This window comes from Sphaerodactylus townsendi, linkage group LG06, assembly GCF_021028975.2.
Source record: "Sphaerodactylus townsendi isolate TG3544 linkage group LG06, MPM_Stown_v2.3, whole genome shotgun sequence".
Lineage (NCBI taxonomy): Eukaryota > Metazoa > Chordata > Lepidosauria > Squamata > Sphaerodactylidae > Sphaerodactylus > Sphaerodactylus townsendi.
The window spans coordinates 52,757,462-52,775,677 of NC_059430.1; the positions used below are offsets into that span (position 1 = coordinate 52,757,462).

Sequence of the window (18,216 nt, forward strand, 5' to 3'; positions counted from 1 at the left end):
TTGTTCAGATGTATAAACAGAAATTCATTGAATAAAAGAGGGTGAAATAAATTTACAGTACCTAAGGTTGTGATTTCAGTGGACTCGGAAGCAGAATATTCCACTCAGGGCAGCATTGTTATGTTTCTTTTCCTATTATAATGTACTTTCTCAAGGACAAAGACTAATTGGCACTATTTCTAAGCATCTGGATAGGTGAATTATTCTATCCTGAGCTCTTAACTGCTACAGCAGAGTCTTAGGATTAAAACATATATTTAAAGTTTACAGTGGCATTTTTAATGACATTATTCGGATAACAAGTTCTAGGATATTAATTTAGGTTTGCTTCACTTAAGGACAGAATTGAAGTTGATCATTAGCCATATCATTCTTGGACTTTAGTTTTGATCCAAACTAGTATTTCCAAAAGTGCAATAATTTACAAATATATCTTTCTCATTTTCTCTATCCTGTGGCTAACCAAAATGCGTCCCAACTTCTGTTTCATGGGAAGCTATGGTGAGAAAGTAGGTAAGAACACTGTCATCCATAAAAACTGTAGTCTGGACACAAACTAACATTTGCACAAATACCCTGAAGTGAAAATAGTTTCTATAAAATTTAATTTGTGACATACCGTATATACTCGTGAATAAGTTGACCCGCATATAAGTCGAGGCACCTAATTTTACCACAAAAAACTGGGAAAACTTATTGACTTGCACATAAGTCAAGGGTGGGAAATGCAGCAGCTACTGGTAAATTTCAAAAATAAAAATAGATGCTTGCCGTCCATCTATTTTCCTGCACCATGCGTGTCTCCCAGACAGCCAGCCAGCAACTCGCTCCTGAGCACCACCAGCCAGCCTCCTTCCCCGGGCAGCATCAGCCCAACCGCGTGTGCACAGCCCCCGTCTACTTTGTCCCACCACCAGCCAGCCTCCTTCCCCGGGCAGCACCAGCCTGACTGCGCGCGCACAGCCCCCACCTGGTTTGTCCTACCATTAGCCAGCCTCCTTCCCCGAGCAGCACCAGCCCAACCACGCGCAGCCCCCACCTGGTTTGTCCTACCACCAGCCAGCCTCCTTCCCCAGAAAGCACCAGCCTGACTGCGCACGCGCGCAGCCCTCGCCTGGTTTGTCCCAGACTGTGGGAAGGAGCCAGCGAGGTGCTCGGCAGCTGTAGCACCGAGCTGTGGCACGCTGCCCCACAAGACCTTCTGCACACTGACTCCACACATGCAAAGGTGAGTGGGAAGCCCCCGCAGGCTGCCCTAGCAAGGGTTGCAGGTGGGAAAGGGAGAAGGGCTGGGGGCTGACTCACGTATAAGTCAACGGGGGCTTTTTTCAGCACTCAAAAAGGGTTGAAAAACTCAACTTTCACACAAGGGCTGAAAAACTCAACTTTCATACGGTAATTCATAACTGGTACCAGAATTCTTATAAAAGAGTGTTGAATTAAACAAGGAAAGAAATGTTTCTTTAGTTTGTAACTTTTTAAATCCTCCCAGTATTGTAAAAAACACATTCACAGCTGATCAAAGTACTATAGGAAAACTTAAATCTGGGATTATGTTAATGGTTAACCCAGGCAAAAAGCATGTAAGACAAGAACTGGCTACAAGTTGTGCATCAGTCTCTAGGAGAGCAAGATATATAATAAAAAAACCAATATGGTTAAAAATGCACTCACAGCACAAGAGATGCTTAGTGAAAGAACTGGAGCATGGTTGAAATATGAAGCATCAACCTCATGAAAAGTCACTGTTGAATGGATTAAATTATATTTCAACCATAAAACCTTTTCACAAGGCACAATGACCTAGTAAGTCACCCCATGGTTGTTTTTTCAAACATGCACACTCATATACACACACAAGCAAACATATACACATACAGACACACAAACAGTGTGTTCATTTTAATCTGGTACAAAACCTGATGCTTCTTACATTCCCCAGATTTCACTCACCTTGTTAATAGCAGGAATGATCTGGTGCATTTTAAGTCTGTGAAACACAAAGACATCATAAACTGCTGAAACTGCTAGAACTGTCACTCCTTGCTCCTTCCACAACATGCTGCAGGTGGCACACACGCCTGTACCCAAGAGCCAGCCCCAGGTTCCTTCTGAATAACTTCTTGTGCAGCAGTGCTTGATGTAACACATTATGGCGAGCAGGAAAAAAAGGCAAGCTCCAATATCAGCTCTTCCCACTATGCCTGCCACTGCTTCAGTATGGATGGGATGAGAAGCAAACAGCAGGCCAGCAAGTAAGGTCCAATATCCATCACCCAGCAATATTCGGGAAAAACTTGTGAAAAGAACAGTGACTGCAGCATGTAACAAGACATTTACAAGATGATAGCTCCAAGGGTCCATTCCTCCAATAGCATAGTTGAGGCGAAAAGAAAGTGAACAAAGTGGTCGATATGATTTATGGCTCCCACTGTGGGTAAGAAGAGTGCCCCAAAAGTCATTGTAGAATATGTGAGTCCAAGGTGTTTCTGGAAGAAGATCTTGGTTTGTCTTGATAGCTCGGCTGAAAACAAGCATAGAAAGAATCAATATGATGACAATAAATGGGGCTTCTACAGTAATCATAATGGAATTGCTGAATATAGATAGTTACATTATGGAATTAGAACAAAGACATGATATGAAGCATTACTACTTAAATTTTAAATTCTGCAGTACAAGTTCTGTTAGGAGTATCTCATTTGTTCACTTTTTGCTACAATAAATTGGTTTTTAAAACCTTAGAAACATATGCTATGCTGGGTCCATTAATTTAAAACACCTTTCAATGACATTCATCCAAGTCAAACCTAGAAGCAATAACTTGCAACTTGATGGGTTATAATTAAAATGTAAAGGAAATATGAGAAACTGACAAACACAGTGGCTGAAACTAGAAATTCCTGAGCAGTTCCAAGTAAAATACCAAGTGGCCTTTTATACATCTATTTTAATTTATATGGCAAAATACATCTTGCAATAGGACGCCATCATATGTATACAAATTTGCAATACTGAATAATTCCAAATTAGACACACACACATCTCTAGGCCAGACTCTCTTTATTTGCTCATCAGTAAGTCTTCTTTCTTTGTATCTAGTAATAACCATTAGTTAAACCTATCTATTCTAATTTGGAAAGGGGAATTCTAACTAACTCACATTCTGAGTGATGACTTTATCCTTTGAGCTTAGTTACTGAGAAAGTGGACAGTTATTGTGTAAGGAACTACAAGAACTTCTTGATATTCTAGTTAGATATGTTCTCCCTAGTTGTGTTCAAAATTCTCACTTAGTAAATGGTGGTGGCTATTCTCACTTAATAAATGGTGGTGGCTATTTTTTTGAGGTTGGAGAAAGGCTTTAGACTCTACAGTATGTCAGGAGCTGAAGGTATAACAGCTGCATGGCAAAACCCTTGATTGCCTTAATTGCCTGCTGAAGGACTAACTACAGTAACCTGTTGGCAGTCAGCCAAAGGGAATGACTAAGCATGATTGCATCAGCTATATATAAGAGTCATGTGACCTTTGACTGTACTAGCCATAGGCTAATTAATGTATCATAGTGTATATAAGTAAGCTAACTCAGTTAAGCATGTTCCTTGCTGGGGACAGGACCTAAGCCGAAGGCTCTGTCCGTTTAAACTGTATATATTTTATCAATGCCAATACATCCTTTCTTTGAGTGAACTCCCTGGCTCCAGTGGTTATTGCCGCACTCTGTGTATGCTCAGTTGCGCCTACGCTGTCAACTCGTGTCACAGTAAACCAAGAGTAGCTACATAACTGACTCCAGGAATACCCCTAAGAAAATTCATTCATATCTATGCTTTAAAAATTATAACCATGAGTGTCAAAATGCATCACTTATATTATTTCAGTGATCCTTATAACTGTGAAATGTGCAGCTATTTTTGATCCCATATCTCTACATTCCACTAAGATCTACTACTTGAAAACTAAAATGACTACTTGAAAACTAAAATAATACTTGTGTATAAGCCGACCCATGATTAAGCCAAGGCACCTAATTTTACCACCAAAAACTGGGAAAACTTACTGTCTCGTGTATAAGCCTAGGGTGGTAACTCCAAAGCAGGTGGGGGCAGGAAAGAGCCGGGGCACCCACTCCCCACCGGATCGCTCCCACCCCCCGCCTCCTCCTGGATCCCCACATATAAGCCGAGGAGGGCTTTTTCGGCACAAAAACTGTGCTGAAAAAGTCAGCTTATACGCGAGTATACAAGGTATATATATTTGAAGTGAAGTGCCAGCAGTACAAAGATGACTCTGAGATTTCCATTTTCTGGTGATGCAAGGAATCATGGCAACTAGCACCCCAGTCAATTACCTCCCTCCTTTCTCAATTTGCTTGGTGCCTAGGTAATCCTTTTTTACAGGCCAGTTGAAGTCTGTTCTGCTCTTTTTTACTTCTAATGCCTAAAAGTTTGGCATGGCTTCCAGTACTCTGGGATTTTTTATCATCTTAGTGTTCCAAAAGTTAGATGAGAATTCTTAAATAAATGAACAGACAGGATATTAGACCATCCACATGGTGCACGATTATCCATATTTGCTTCCAATTTATCCTGTGAATGGTAAACATAAACCCAAAGGAGGTGGAGGAACAGATGGTATATCAGTTCTTGTCTTTTAATAAAACATTTGAATATGGGATGGGATCTAGTTAGCTGTTCATGGAAGGATTATGGCTCTTCCCTGGTTTCCTGTCCATACTAATTATAGACACGCACACACACTACATATAGACAACACCCATACACAAATTAGAGAATTCCAGTGAGCTGGGGAGAAAATTTGGGGTTTAAATAGTGTTCAAGAAAGACAGCAAACTAGTACAAATGAGTATAAACCCTTGGGTTACAAGTGAAATGACATGGGTGCACTGGTAGGGAGAGCAGTTGATGTGGTGTGTAGCCGAAGACAGGTGTTTTGTAACTTAAGCTGTTTGTCCAGAAGTGTTTCATTTATGCTCTGAGTTGAATTAATGAATAACAGGTTTCTTTTTCCCATGCAACTTTGCCTCATTTTATGTCACTAGTAGGATGATTTACAATCTAACAAGAAACAAAATTAGATGAGTATTCCCACAAATTGAGATGATGGGAAAACACAGATTTATTTAAATTTCAGAGTTAGGTATATCATTTACAACTAAAATTAATTTCTTCTGCTGAAACAAACTCTTGAGGATCCTCAAAGCTATCACCCATCATCCTGCATTTTCATTTTAAAAACATAAGTAGATTAATGAATTGCCCTCTGCACGTTCATTTTGAAGAGAAAGAATTGTCAGTATGATTTAAACTGCTGACATAGCAAGTCATACCACTGTTCTGCGAATGCACGCTAATAGAAAGCTCAGCGGTTTCACTGCATGAAGCACATTGCTGTAATGCTTTTAAGCACATCTGCTGCATGTAGATCCTTTTTGTCTGCATGGGTATTGAGGTTAAGAAGAGGTCAATAAAAATACTCATTTCAGTTTTTGCTTTGGTTATTTGCCTCCATTTGTATTTCATTTAAGGGTGATTAGGATATGACAAAGCTACAAAAATCTCATACATGTATTGCCTCATATCCTTTATTCTAATAATAAATCAGAATCCTCAGTTTGTGATGTCATACTCCAAAATACACATCTCCAGAGCAACAAGGAATCAAAAAGACAACAAGCAAAAGGCTTAGAAAACTCAGGGATTATTGCCAGTCCCCATAGCAGAAGTATGGACTTAATAGAGGCTTCACTGTTAAGAAAGGCTAATCTGGTGTAACACAGGCCATTGTGCTAATGAAGTCAGAGGGTCTGGAAAATACAAGCAGAAGAGTTTAGAAGGATTATTTTCTCAATTTTCTCAAGCAAACCCTCCCTAGGGATTAATACACTCCTCTTTTTTTCTTTTTAAATTCTAAACCAGATTTAGAGGCATCCAACAGTGACGGGTCCTTTTCTTCCCCATCAGCCATATCAGTCTCACTATGGTAAGAACTCACTCCCTGAATGCAAGCAAGAATTATATGCAGGCAGCTGACCCCTTTGCCAGCTGGAACATGGCACACTTGCTTTCCCAATGAGAAGTGTAATGGGGGAGGGGGAGAATTCTATGTATCTACAGGAACAGGTTTTTGCAGTTGCAATAGAAGGCACGTAGACAGCAACACACGATGTCCTTTCCCAAATGGTTAAATGAATAATTCTTACAGCTCTTGAGTTCAAGCATCTGGCACAAAGCTGCTAGAACCCGTGGTTTACTTGCCCTGAAAGTAGCAACGATTCAATTTTCAAGAATAAGACGTTTGAAAATTGAACTTTTCCAGCTTGCAGTGACAGTTTTCCCTTAAGTCAGGAACCTCCTGTGATTGCATTAAAGACAGCTGTGAATCACCATGGGCTGCGATTGCTGCTCGGGGTGGGTTAGTGGAGCAGAACTGGCTGCAATTGCCCAGGTCAGGGCAGAGGCCAAGCCCTGGCCTATAATCGGCAGGGCAGACGTCACTGGAAGAGGGCAGATCCGAGTCCTTAAATGACCAAGCCCTCCTTTGTGCCAGCCATGTGCTTTGGCCGGCCAACGATTTGCCCGCCCACCTCTCCCTAATTTTACAAGTTGTTAATGCATGTTCTTTTGTCATAGCCATCAGCGGTTGGCGCATGGGTATTGATCCAGAAGGGCCAGGAAAAGGGAGCTAGGGAGCTATCTCTTCCCCCACTTCGAGTGGCCGATGGCAGCAAGACGCAACCATCCTGCCGGACAGGGCCAATGGGGAACACCTCTTGCCAGGAGCGTCCGCCCAGCAGAGCCCCTCAGTGGAGCAAAGCTCCAGTATGAGGCATCCGCCCGCGGGAGCTTCGCCATGACGATCAGATAAAGACCCATGCTTCGCCTCACGCTTCTGTCTTTTGTATAATAAATGGCTACGGCCAATTGATTTATCCCAGCCAAGGTGTTGTGTGATTATTGGGAGAAGATCCACGAGAAGGTTCCACCCTCAGACGGCAATGATCTGTTCTCAATTTAAAATGAGCACTTTTGGCATCAGCACAGTTAGAAGCACTGAATACAGCAGCTGCTTAGATAGCAACTATTGGTACATGCTCACAATCAAGGGCTTATTTCAGATCAGCTACCTTTTGAGTATAATGTATTACTTTTGCACATATCACTGTGGTGCATGACCGGAGTTTACCCGACGAAAACATAACTCCTAGTTAGCAGTGCAGATATGTATAGTTTTAAAATTCAATTTAGAATTCAGTTACCACAAACACAGTCCAGTTTGTAAGTAAAACTCGCAAGGCTGGACTATTAGAGAGAGAAAAACACATAGCTTCCCTCCTGCAACCATCTCAGAAGGAACTGGGTAAGCAAGGCAATAACCTCTCCTGTAAGACTTTTTACCCCTGGGTACTTCAGCTGCATTGATGGATAACAGAAAATATGCAGCCACTGCTTTTTTAGGATGTTCCACTGAACCAATAAAGCTTCATGTAACCTCCATATTATTTATTTGTTTGTTTGTTTGTTTGTTTGTTTATTATATTCATTAGTCACCTTTTTTCTTACAGAGTTCAAGAAGGATTACAACACAAATAAAACATATAAAATAACATATAAACATAAAGTCAGAATTTAAAATCACAACTCAGGAGTTCACATGAACTTAGCCAAATGCAATTCTAAAGAAAACCTTCAACTTCCTCCTAAAGGTCACTGCAAAGGTCTCTCTCATGCACCCACCAAAGCTTCTTTGACTGATGGGACACAGTCAGGGGAATTCTCCATGTGATCTTAATTCCAGGGTAGGAACTAGGGTAGGAATAGGGTAGGAATTCCAGGGTAGGGTAGGAACAGGGTAGGAATTCCAGGGTAGGAACTAATGGGAGAAGGTGGTCCTTCAGATATTCCAGTCCAAGCCACTTGGGGCTTTAAAGGTCAAAACCAGCACCCTGAATTGGGGTCAGGAGTAGATCACCAGTCAGTATAATTGCTGTAATATCCATGTCATATGCTCCCAACAGTTGGCCCTGACCAGCAGCCTAGCTGCAGCATTTTGTATTAGATGCAGCTTCAAAACACTTTTCAAAGGTTGTTCAGTCTCGATGTAATTAAAGAATGAATCACTGTAGCTAGATCTGACTCACCTAGGGACATACACACTTGATGCGCTACCCAGATCTGTGCAAAAGCACTCCAAATCACCTTAGACACCTGTTTTCCATGGTGACTGTTGAAGCCAGTAGCTCTCTCAAGATGCCAACAAACTTTTCAAACCCTATACCAGACAACAATGATCTCATGTCCCTGGTCAGGCTTCCTGCTAACCAACAGAACGTCTGTCTTATTAGGAGTAAGTTTCAGTTTCCACATCCTCAACCAGCTCATTATTGACTCCAAGCACAGAATATCAACATAATTAGAGTTGGGTGGTATCAAGAACCCCTAGTCCAAGAGATTCTGAAGATGGGCCAAAATCACACAAAATTACAAACCCTGGGCAAACCCTCATACCTCAGACTTAGTAGGCGCCATTCCCCCGCACTCCGGCCTTGCCTAGCTGAGATCTTCCCCAAACCTCCCTCCCTAAATCTCCAAGAACTTCCCAGCCCAGAATTTGTAACCCTAGTTGTGGTCATTCTCATAAGGCTCATGAAGAGAATTGCCATACAAGGTTCATGAAGAAAATTACTACTGCTTCATCAGACTTTTACAGAATGGGAGCAAGCACAACTGGATAGGAATTAGATTGTTGGAGTGCTGTATGGTTTCCGGGCTGTATGGCCGTGTTCTAGCAGCATTCTCTCCTGACATTTTGCCTGCATCTGTGGCTGGCATCTTCAGAGGATCTGATGCCAGCCACAGATGCAGGCGAAACGTCAGGAGAGAATGCTGCTAGAACACGGCCATACAGCCCGGAAACCACACAGCACTCCAGTGATTCCAGCCATGAAAGCCTTCGATATTAAATTAGATTGTTGACTAGCACATTTCAATTTAGGCCCTGTTTATTTTATTTTTAAAATTAATATATATAGATAAAATATTGACCATGTTGAGAATACTGCTGACCCACCTGAGACGTCAGTATAGCCATAGTAGCCTAAAATGGTGCAAACCAGAAAATGCCAGATTCTGTTTTCAAAAAAGGTGTATTTGTTCATATTGTGACATTTTAAGTGATCCATTCATTCATCAACTTAAGCTATAACATCAATAATGTTTTTTTAAAGATCTCCACCTTTGGGTACTTTTGCAGAACTATTTATAAACTTAAAGGACTATGTATTGTCGAAGGCTTTCACGGCCGGAATCACTTGGGTGCTGTGTAGTTTCTGGGCTGTATGGCCGTGTTCTAGCAGCATTCTCTCCTGACGTTTCGCCTGCATCTGTGGCTGGCATCTTCAGAGGATCTGATGTTGGGAAAGCAAGTGGAGTATATATCTGTTGGAGTGTCCAGGGTGGGTGGAGAAACCTTGTCTGAGAGTAACAAAGAAGGCAACCAGGTCAATAGTTGAGGGCGTCTGAATAGAAGTATGAGTAACAATGAAGACTATAGCATGGGCGTAACACTGGAGATAGCAAGGTCACTGGGGGGAGCATCTGAATAGAAGTATCCTGGCCTGTGTTTCTGTTGGCTGTGGTCGTACTGTGTTTGTGGGGAGCTGGTTAGACACTGTCTTGGCTCGAGGATTTTCAACACTGGCAGCCAAGTTCTGTTCATTTTCATAGTTTCTTCCTTCCTGTTAAAATTGTCCATGTGCTTATGGATTTCAATTTCTTCTCTGTGTAGTCTGACGTAGTGGTATTGTTATTGTTCCAGAATTTCTGTTTTTTTTCAAATAATATTCTATTTCCAGGTTTGTTTATCTTGTGTTCTGCTATTGCTGATGTCATTTTTTCTGGCTGAAATAGTCTGCAGTGCCTTTCGTGGTTCTTTTGATACGGTCTGTGCAGCCATGCCAGGGTTCCTTTGCAGACTTGTCCACAGCTGCATGGTATGCTATACAGACTCCTGCAGTAGCTAAAGGATCCCTCTTATCCTTTGCTGAATGTAGCATCTGTTGAATTTTCTTAGTGGGTCTGTAGATTCTAGGTTGTGCTTCTTCATCAGTTCTCCTATGCGATCAGTGGTTCCCTTGATGTATGGTAAGAACACTTTCCCTCTAGATGGCTCTTTATCTTTGTTCATGTGGCTTGTTCTTGGTCTTACAGCCCTTCTGATTTCTGTATTAGAATAACCATTAGCCTGTAGAGCCCTGTTTAGGTGATTCAATTCATCTTGTAGGAGGTGAGGTTCACAGATTCTGTTTGCGCGATGTACCAAAGTTTTTATGGTGCTCCTTTTTTGCCCTGGATGGTGATTGGAGTTTTTGTGTAGATATCTGTGTGTGTGTGTAGGTTTTCTGTATACTGTGTGTCCTAAACAGGGCTCTAAGATGTTTAAGATGTTTTCTCATCACTCAGACCTACTTCAGAGATAAGCAAACCAAAAATGAAGTCCTGACATCTGTTAAAAGTGAAACCAAATAGAAACACAGATTACCATAAAGTGTCAATGATTTTCTAAGCTTTAATGAAAGATTTTTTAAAAAATTATTTCATTTATATCCTCTTTTCCTTTTCCCCTATGTGGTACATTAGGCTGACAGTATGTGTGACTGGCCCACGGTTATTCAGTTTTGCTCTTTTTCCTGAAAAAAATTGTTTGGCAGTTATAATATACAGAACAATGTACCGTACAGAGTTTTAGTCTTCATATGTCAAGTATTTATCTCTAAGAACAAAAAAAATATTTAAAATAGAAATAATAAATATGTTTATATTATGAGCTCTCAATGTGAAGGTGCTCCCAAGAAGAAGAAGAAGAAGAAGAAGAAGAAGAAGAAGAAGAAGAAGAAGAAGAAGAAGAAGAAGAAGAAGAAGAAGAAGAAGAGGAGGAGGACGAGGAGGACGATGGGACGCAGGACCCAAGGGATCCAGGACGAGGGACGACGAAAGGAGGAGGAGTTTGATTTATATCCCCCTTCCTGTAGTGGAGACTCCAAGGGCATGCCCTTCCCCTCACAACAAAACACCCTGTGAGGTAGGTGGGGCTGAGGAGAGCTCTGGAGAAGCTGTGACTAGCTCCAAGGTCACCCAGCTGGCGTGTGTGGTAGTGTACATACTAATCGGAATTCCCCAGAGAAGCCTCCACAGCTCAGGAAGCAGAGCTGAGAATCAAACCCGTTTCCTCCAGATTAGATACACATGATCTTAACCTCCTACGCCACTGCTGCTCCTCCCTAAGTGGCATAACTTCAAAAGAGGCCCCAACCTTTGCATGTTTTATTTATTTATTTATTTATTTATTTATTTATTTATTTATTTCCCTACCATCATTCCAGTTCCTGGATAGGGTACAATCCAAAAGCACCATTAAAACAAACATAAACCTATCATAAAATTTCCTTTTAAAACCATCCCCACCCCCCCACCTGAACCCCCTATGACAATTGCCCATATTTGGGAAGTGGTTTCTAGGGAGAGACTGCCCTGAAATAGTTAAGTCCTGCTCAGTCCTGATTGGCTGAAGGAAATTGCCAGGGGGAAGAAAAGGAGGCAGCAAGAGTGCTGTGGGTTCTTTTTGTCTTGGTTCTGCTCTCTGGACTAGGTTCCAGAAAGCTGAGTGCAGATCAGGGAGAGAGATCTGTCAACAAGCAAGCTTGTGCATTCTGGACAAGAAGTCAGACTGCTCTATTCAGGCTGAGGAGGCTTGAAAGAGTGTGAGGGAAAGCCCTGGGCTTGGTGGAAGGTGAATCCGCCGCTCAGGTGCTTGGCAGCTTGGCTGTCCAGACTAGTGTCTGTCCAACCTCAGTTCAAAAAACCCAGTCAAGAGAAGACCACAGTCCATAAAGGGGCAGTTAGGCCTTTAACAGGGGACTGAAGCTGAAGATGGCAAGTGTTAAGCACAGAGTCCCTTCCTAGTCTTGGAGACTCTGGGGTGATTATGTGAACTGGAAAGGGTGTGGAACAGAGAAAAATTCTAAGTGTGTGTGTAACAAACTAAAAAAGCTGAAACCTCTGTGAGAGAAAGCTGAAGTAAAACCAGGAACCTGTGTGTGTGTGGCTGATACAAAGCTTTAAGAACCAGAACCTCTTTAGGAGAAGGAGTATAAAGTGGCCACCTCAAGTGCAGGACCAAACTGAAAAACTTTTAGTGTAAACTGACTGAATAACCCTCCCTCGCTAAGAAAATAAGCTTTGACTTTTCTGTAACTCCACAAGTGTTTAAAACCTCTCAAGTCAACTGAGAGAAGCTCTTCTATTTCTAGCCAAATAAATCTTTACAAATTCTACTTACATGTTACCAAAGAGTTCCAGTCTATTTTCCTGTGTGTGTCTACAAAGGGTGGTGCCTGGCTGCATAAAAGCCATAAGAACATAAGAACATAAGAACAAGCCAGCTGGATCAGACCAAAGTCCATCTAGTCCAGCTCTCTGCTACTCGCAGTGGCCCACCAGGTGCCTTTGGGAGCTCACATGTAGTATGTGAACGCAATGGCATTCTGCTGCTGTTGCTCCCCATCACCTGGTCTGTTAAGGCATTTGCAATCTCAGATCAAAGAGTGATCAAGATTGGTAGCTATAAATCGACTCTCTCTCTCTCTCCATCAATCTGTCCAAGCCCCCTTTAAAGTTATCCAGGTTAGCGGCCATCACCACCTCCTGTGGCAGCATATTCCAAACACCCTCAATCACACATTAATATCATGTGAAGAAGTGTTTCCTTTTATTAGTCCTAATTCTTCCCCCCAGCATTTTCAATGAATGCCCCCTGGTTCTAGTATTGTGAGAAAGAGAGAAAAAAATTCTCTCTGTCAACATTTTCTACCCCATGCATAATTTTGTAGACTTCAATCATATCCCCTCTCAGCCGCTTCTCCTCTCCAAACTAAAGAGTCCCAAACGCTCTGCAGCCTTCTCCTCATAGGGAAGGTGCTCCAGTCCTCAATCATCCCAGCTTGTTGCCCTCTTCTCTGCACTTTTTCTACCTCCTCAATAATTTTTTTTTGAGATCCGCCACCAGCACTGTGAACTGGACACAGTACTCCAAGAGTGGCTCTAATTCACGGCTTCTTTTATAAGGGCATGACAATCTTTGCAGTTTTATTATCAATCTCTTTTCTAATGATCCCCAGCATAGAGCTCTGTTTTTCACAGCTGTCGCGGCATTGAGTTGACATTCCCATGGAACTATCAACTAAGACGCCTAAATCCCTTTCCTGGTCTGTGACTGATAGCACTGACCCCTGTAGCGTGTATGTGAAGTTTGGATTTTTTGCCCCTATGTGCATCACTTTACATTTTGCTACATTGAACTGCATTTGCCATTTCTGAGCCCACTCACCTAATTTATCAAGGTCCGCTTGGAGCTCTTCGCAATCCTTTGTGGTTCTCACCACCCTACATAATTTGGTATCATCTGCAAACTTGGTCACCACGCTACCCACCCCTACTTCCAGGTCATTTATGAATAGGTTAAAGAGCACTGGTCCCAAAACGGATCCTTGGGGGACACCACTCCCGACATCTCTCCATTGTGAGAACTTCCCATTTACACCCACTCTTTGTTTCCTGTTTCTCAACCAGTTTTTAATCCATAGGAGGACTTCCCCTCTTATTCCTTCCTATTCCTATTAAGCCAAAACTCTCTCACAGAGTTTCCCTCCATTTTTGTCAGGGGCTTTATTTTTTTCTCTGGGGAGAGTTGGAGGCAGACTCCAGAAAGGGAGTCTGAGCGTCCAATCCCTGCTACACCCCCCTCCTACGTTCTCCTACAAATGGACCTTGAGCTTGTTTGGAGGTTCTAGCAGGGGAGCGCAGCTATCGTATACCCTTAACTGAAGAATGGTACACTCTTTCTATCTGGGATGGTCATCCTCTTCCACCGAGTGCACAGCTTTGGGAGGAACGCACATGGAGCAGTGAGGGAGGGAGGGAACACCCACCTAGCCAGCCAGATCAGCCGAATCAACCCTGGCGATCAATGGGGTGACAGATGTCGCAGCCAGATCGCCCTCACATCCTATATATAGTCTTTCTGTCTGTGTTTTGAATGTATTCCTGATTTATACTTCATAAATGTCTGGTAATGCTCTAGAGCCTATTTTAAATAATAAAGGTTGTTGTCCATCCCCCATGATCCATCCCCCATAATGTTCCCCAACACATTTCAGAAATTGGGCTGGGGCTGAACCAGTAGAAAACTGGTACAGGCAAGTGTGGGGAGGGAGGCACCACACAGAAAGGATCATCTGTATGCTCAGATATAGAGGTGGTCTTGGCCAGGCACCTAAACTCTTGCAAATTTGGTGCCTGGCAGACCCTTGGGGGGAAAGTGTTCCAAAGCGCCAGAGTCACCGCAGAGAAGGCCCTCCAGCGCCTTGTTATGGGAAACATAACAAAGGTCCTTTCCAGAAGATTTCAATTGTCAGGGAGGAACAGAATCTCAACCTCAAAATTCAGAAATGTGACTCACAAATTATTCAGCTCATGAAAGAGAATATAGTTTTTTCAAAGAGTATCGGACCATACCATTGTTTATTAGAGTTACTTAAGTATACTTTTATTTAACTGCAATCAATAGGACTTAAATGGGTTCTATTGTGCTTAAATCACTTTGCTTTATGTATTCATTTGTACCACACCTTTCTTCCCAAGGAGGACCACACTTAGCACCACAGGTTCAAGCTTCAGTGTTGGCAGCCAAATCTAGGATGTATGAACAAAGGCTCCTCATCCAGGGGTCTTCGGAGCTGCATGCGGCTCTTTCAGCCTTATACTGCAGCTCCACGTGGCCTGGAGGTCGGAGGGTAGCGTGGGCGTGTCCCTCCAGAGCAGCACTGGAAGGAAAGGTGAGTGGACGGGCCGAACCGGAGGCAGCTCCATGCGGAGCCGCCTCTCTGGCTCGGTAGATCTTTGGGCCGTGGAAAACAGGTCAAAATGGCTCTTTGGGTGGTAAAGGTTGCCGACCCTGTCCTAGTCCATCACCTTCTTGGCCACTAGTCAGAGAATTTGAACAGCAAACCTATACTTGGAGCACTCATATTACTTAGCCCAAAAATCTGCAAGTGGAACATTCACCTTCCACTTAATTTCTGATAGACTGAGTTTTTCTCTCACTCTCTGAGGACATGAGCAAGAAGGAGGAGGAGGAAAAGCAATACTTATTCCTTTGCTTCTTCTTTTACCACTACTGGGAGAAGCTTTTTCTCAAAGCTTAACTCCTAGTCATTATCCACTTTTGCATCCCGAACCAGAATTTGAGAACATTCAGGAATACATTATTGTTCCAACCACATCTCAAGACCTTCAGCTACAAGGTACTCTTTTTAGTTTACATTTTTCTGATGCTTACTTCTGCATTTTTATCTAACCACCAATGAGATGGGAAAGTTACAGCAGCAGTGGAGACAGCCATTCAGAAATCTCATGCCCCAATTCCTGTATACTTGCTCAAGAACATAAGCACCAGTCTTGCTCTTTAAGACTTTTTCAGTTCTCTGAAGAACCAGCAAAAAAAAGTGTGTGTGGGAAAGCATTATCTGAAACTATTTAAAAGAGAAACTTTAGGAAACAGGGGAAACTGATAAAAAAAGCTATGGCTTCCAGTTAAACATTCAGGTTTCAGGAAAATAAACATTCTGTAATGTCTGGTGAAGCAGAAAAGAAGAGGGAGGTCACAACCCTAAATCAATTCCAACTTCAAATCAAAGAAATAACTTGTTTGTATTTCAGAGTAATGCATGCCAGAAAGACACCAGCAGAGCCTTGGAGACTAAAAAAACCAAAGCATCAAAAGGTCAACACACGCTGTCTCAACTATTGGGGTGTTTGCTACACCTGCACCTTACTACTTACAGCTGTACATGTGTGATTAATCTCTTTTCCCCTTCACATCATTTTTTTTAAATCTAAGAGCAAACTAAAGCTTATTTTCACTTGTAAATGCTTACTGCCCAATTCAAAAGCAATTTTTTAAAAGCAGTTTTCTTAACACCTTGGCAAGTGCTGCAGACACTCTCTAAATAGCATTTGTGCTTCTGTTAGCTATTTCCAGGAACAGATTCTGGGATAAAATGATAACTAATGCTGTTAGTACTATCACCTGGTTTCTAATTCAAATAATGTATCTTCTGGGTATAGTTTACTTATTAGTCTAGACTCGCTAATGGGCATAATAAAAGGAAACTCTCTATGGGCCATCTAGTTAAGGACTGTAATCGCTACTCTCTCTGAAAGGCAAGAATGTCACAAGAAAAGTCATCTGTCAAGGTTCCAGTTCCACTGGAACTTTTATTTTCTATCAGCCACAGGTAACATTTGCTAACTCAATAACCAAGACTATTCTCCACATTTAAAAGCCTGTCCATTTCACAAGTCCCAGGAGAAACTGTACTTGCTTATATCACCACTAATGGGCTATTTAAAAAAAACAGCATTTTAAAAATGATTTAAAATATTAAAAATAGTTACTTGATAAAGATAATGGCAAATGATTTTAACATGTTCTTCTATGTATGCGCATATTGCCAGCAGCTGCTTCTCATAAAGAACTAGCTTCAAATGGGGAAAGAACTAGGAAGTTAGTCCTCAACTGCTAATATGAAAATCACTGCTGGACTATTTCTGTGATTAAAACAGAAAAGTGGGGCAAGCCTTTATTCACCAGGCAAGGATACCATGATTAGCTGGGTGCACCAGCTGTGTCCTTTCCTCAGTCTGATTTTGCCACAGTGATCCATGCCTTAGTTACATCTAGACAGTACTATTGCAATGCATTCTCAATGGGGCTACCCTTGAAGAGCGTTTGGAAGTTACAATGAGTACAGAATGTGGGGTGTTAGTTGGTAGTTGGTAGTTGTTAGTGCTAGGCTAGGTGGTCTATTACTGGTGCCTCTTAGGTATTGATTATTAATCCTAGGTTTTTGTAAATGGGAGGGGACAGGGAGCATGGGGTTGGCAGTATTGGGGCAGGGGATCCCAGTTCTGATGGGTCATGGGAAATACAATAGGAGGAGGCCACATGATAGAAGGGGACTGAGCAGTAGATACGTTCACTTCCTTTCTGACCTCCGTCCTATCCCAAGGAATGAGGGCTGTGGGCTTCAGGTTTTCCCAGCTTCGTCCTTGGTGTTGTTCAATGCCTGATCCATTAACAATAAGATCATGATGCCCTGGGATTATCTCGGAGCTCAGCAAGCGGACCTGGCTTGTATCACCGAAATGTGGGTGCATGATGGAGAGACAGACTCATTGAATGGGGTCTCGCCCCCAGGTTTCGCGTGTATCCACCAATCACGAACACAGGGCCGTGGGGGTGGCAATACTCATATGAGATTCTATCCCTCTCAGGGCTGTCCCTGTCCCAAGGATCAGCGGTATTTAGTGTGCTGCTCTTGAGTGTGAGTTCATGGAGAGTTTGGCTGTCTTCCTGGTGTACCAGTCGCCTAGCACACCGGGAACAGCCTGCCACAGCTGCTGGAGGCAGTGGCCGATTGGGCATTGCAGTTCCCCATTGTTGTGGGTGACTTTAACATCCATGTGGATACCATCTCTTGTTCACTGGCTGTGGACCTAGTGTCATCCATGGCAATACTGAGTCTCTCCTTTATTAATTTCAGCCTCACCAATGAGGCCAGTCACATGCTGGATTTGGTCTTTGGGTCAGAGGTTGATATGGTCGTATCCTCTGTGGACAGAGTACTGTGGCCTGACCATTTTGCCCTGAAAGTCCCAGTGGGTTTGCCACCCCAACCCTGTCTAGGCGACGGGCTGATTTATGTCTGCCCGCAGAGACTTGTGGATCCTATTGGTTTCCTGAATGCTTTGAAGGACGCTGAGCCCACTGGCAGGGGGAGAACTGGAATTCCAGGCTCTCCAATGCCATGATTGCTCTCCGGTGCTCTCTGTGCCCCCATTCACGACTAGCTCCTTGGTATACTGAAGAGCTGTGCCAGATGAAAAGGGAGATCAGATGGCTAGAGCGAGGGTGGAGGAAGTCTCATGATGAGGCTGCGTGTACATCTTATAGGACGTTTATGAAAGCCTATGAGATGGCGACGAAGAGGACAAAGAGGGAGTACATCTCATCCTCTCTCGCATCTCCTAGCTCTTGACCAGCACAATTATTTTGTATTATTTGGTTGCTTACCTC

General features: G+C 42.7%; 1 protein-coding gene across 1 annotated transcript in view; it reads right to left on the reverse strand.

The window, feature by feature from the left end:
- TMTC2 (transmembrane O-mannosyltransferase targeting cadherins 2) overlaps positions 1–18,216 on the reverse strand; it is a 261,000-nt gene that overhangs the window by 145,440 nt on the left and 97,344 nt on the right. Inside the window, exon 2 of the mRNA XM_048499966.1 lies at positions 1,954–2,524. Coding sequence (XP_048355923.1) covers positions 1,954–2,524 — 571 coding nt within the window. The remainder of the gene's footprint in view (positions 1–1,953; positions 2,525–18,216) is intronic.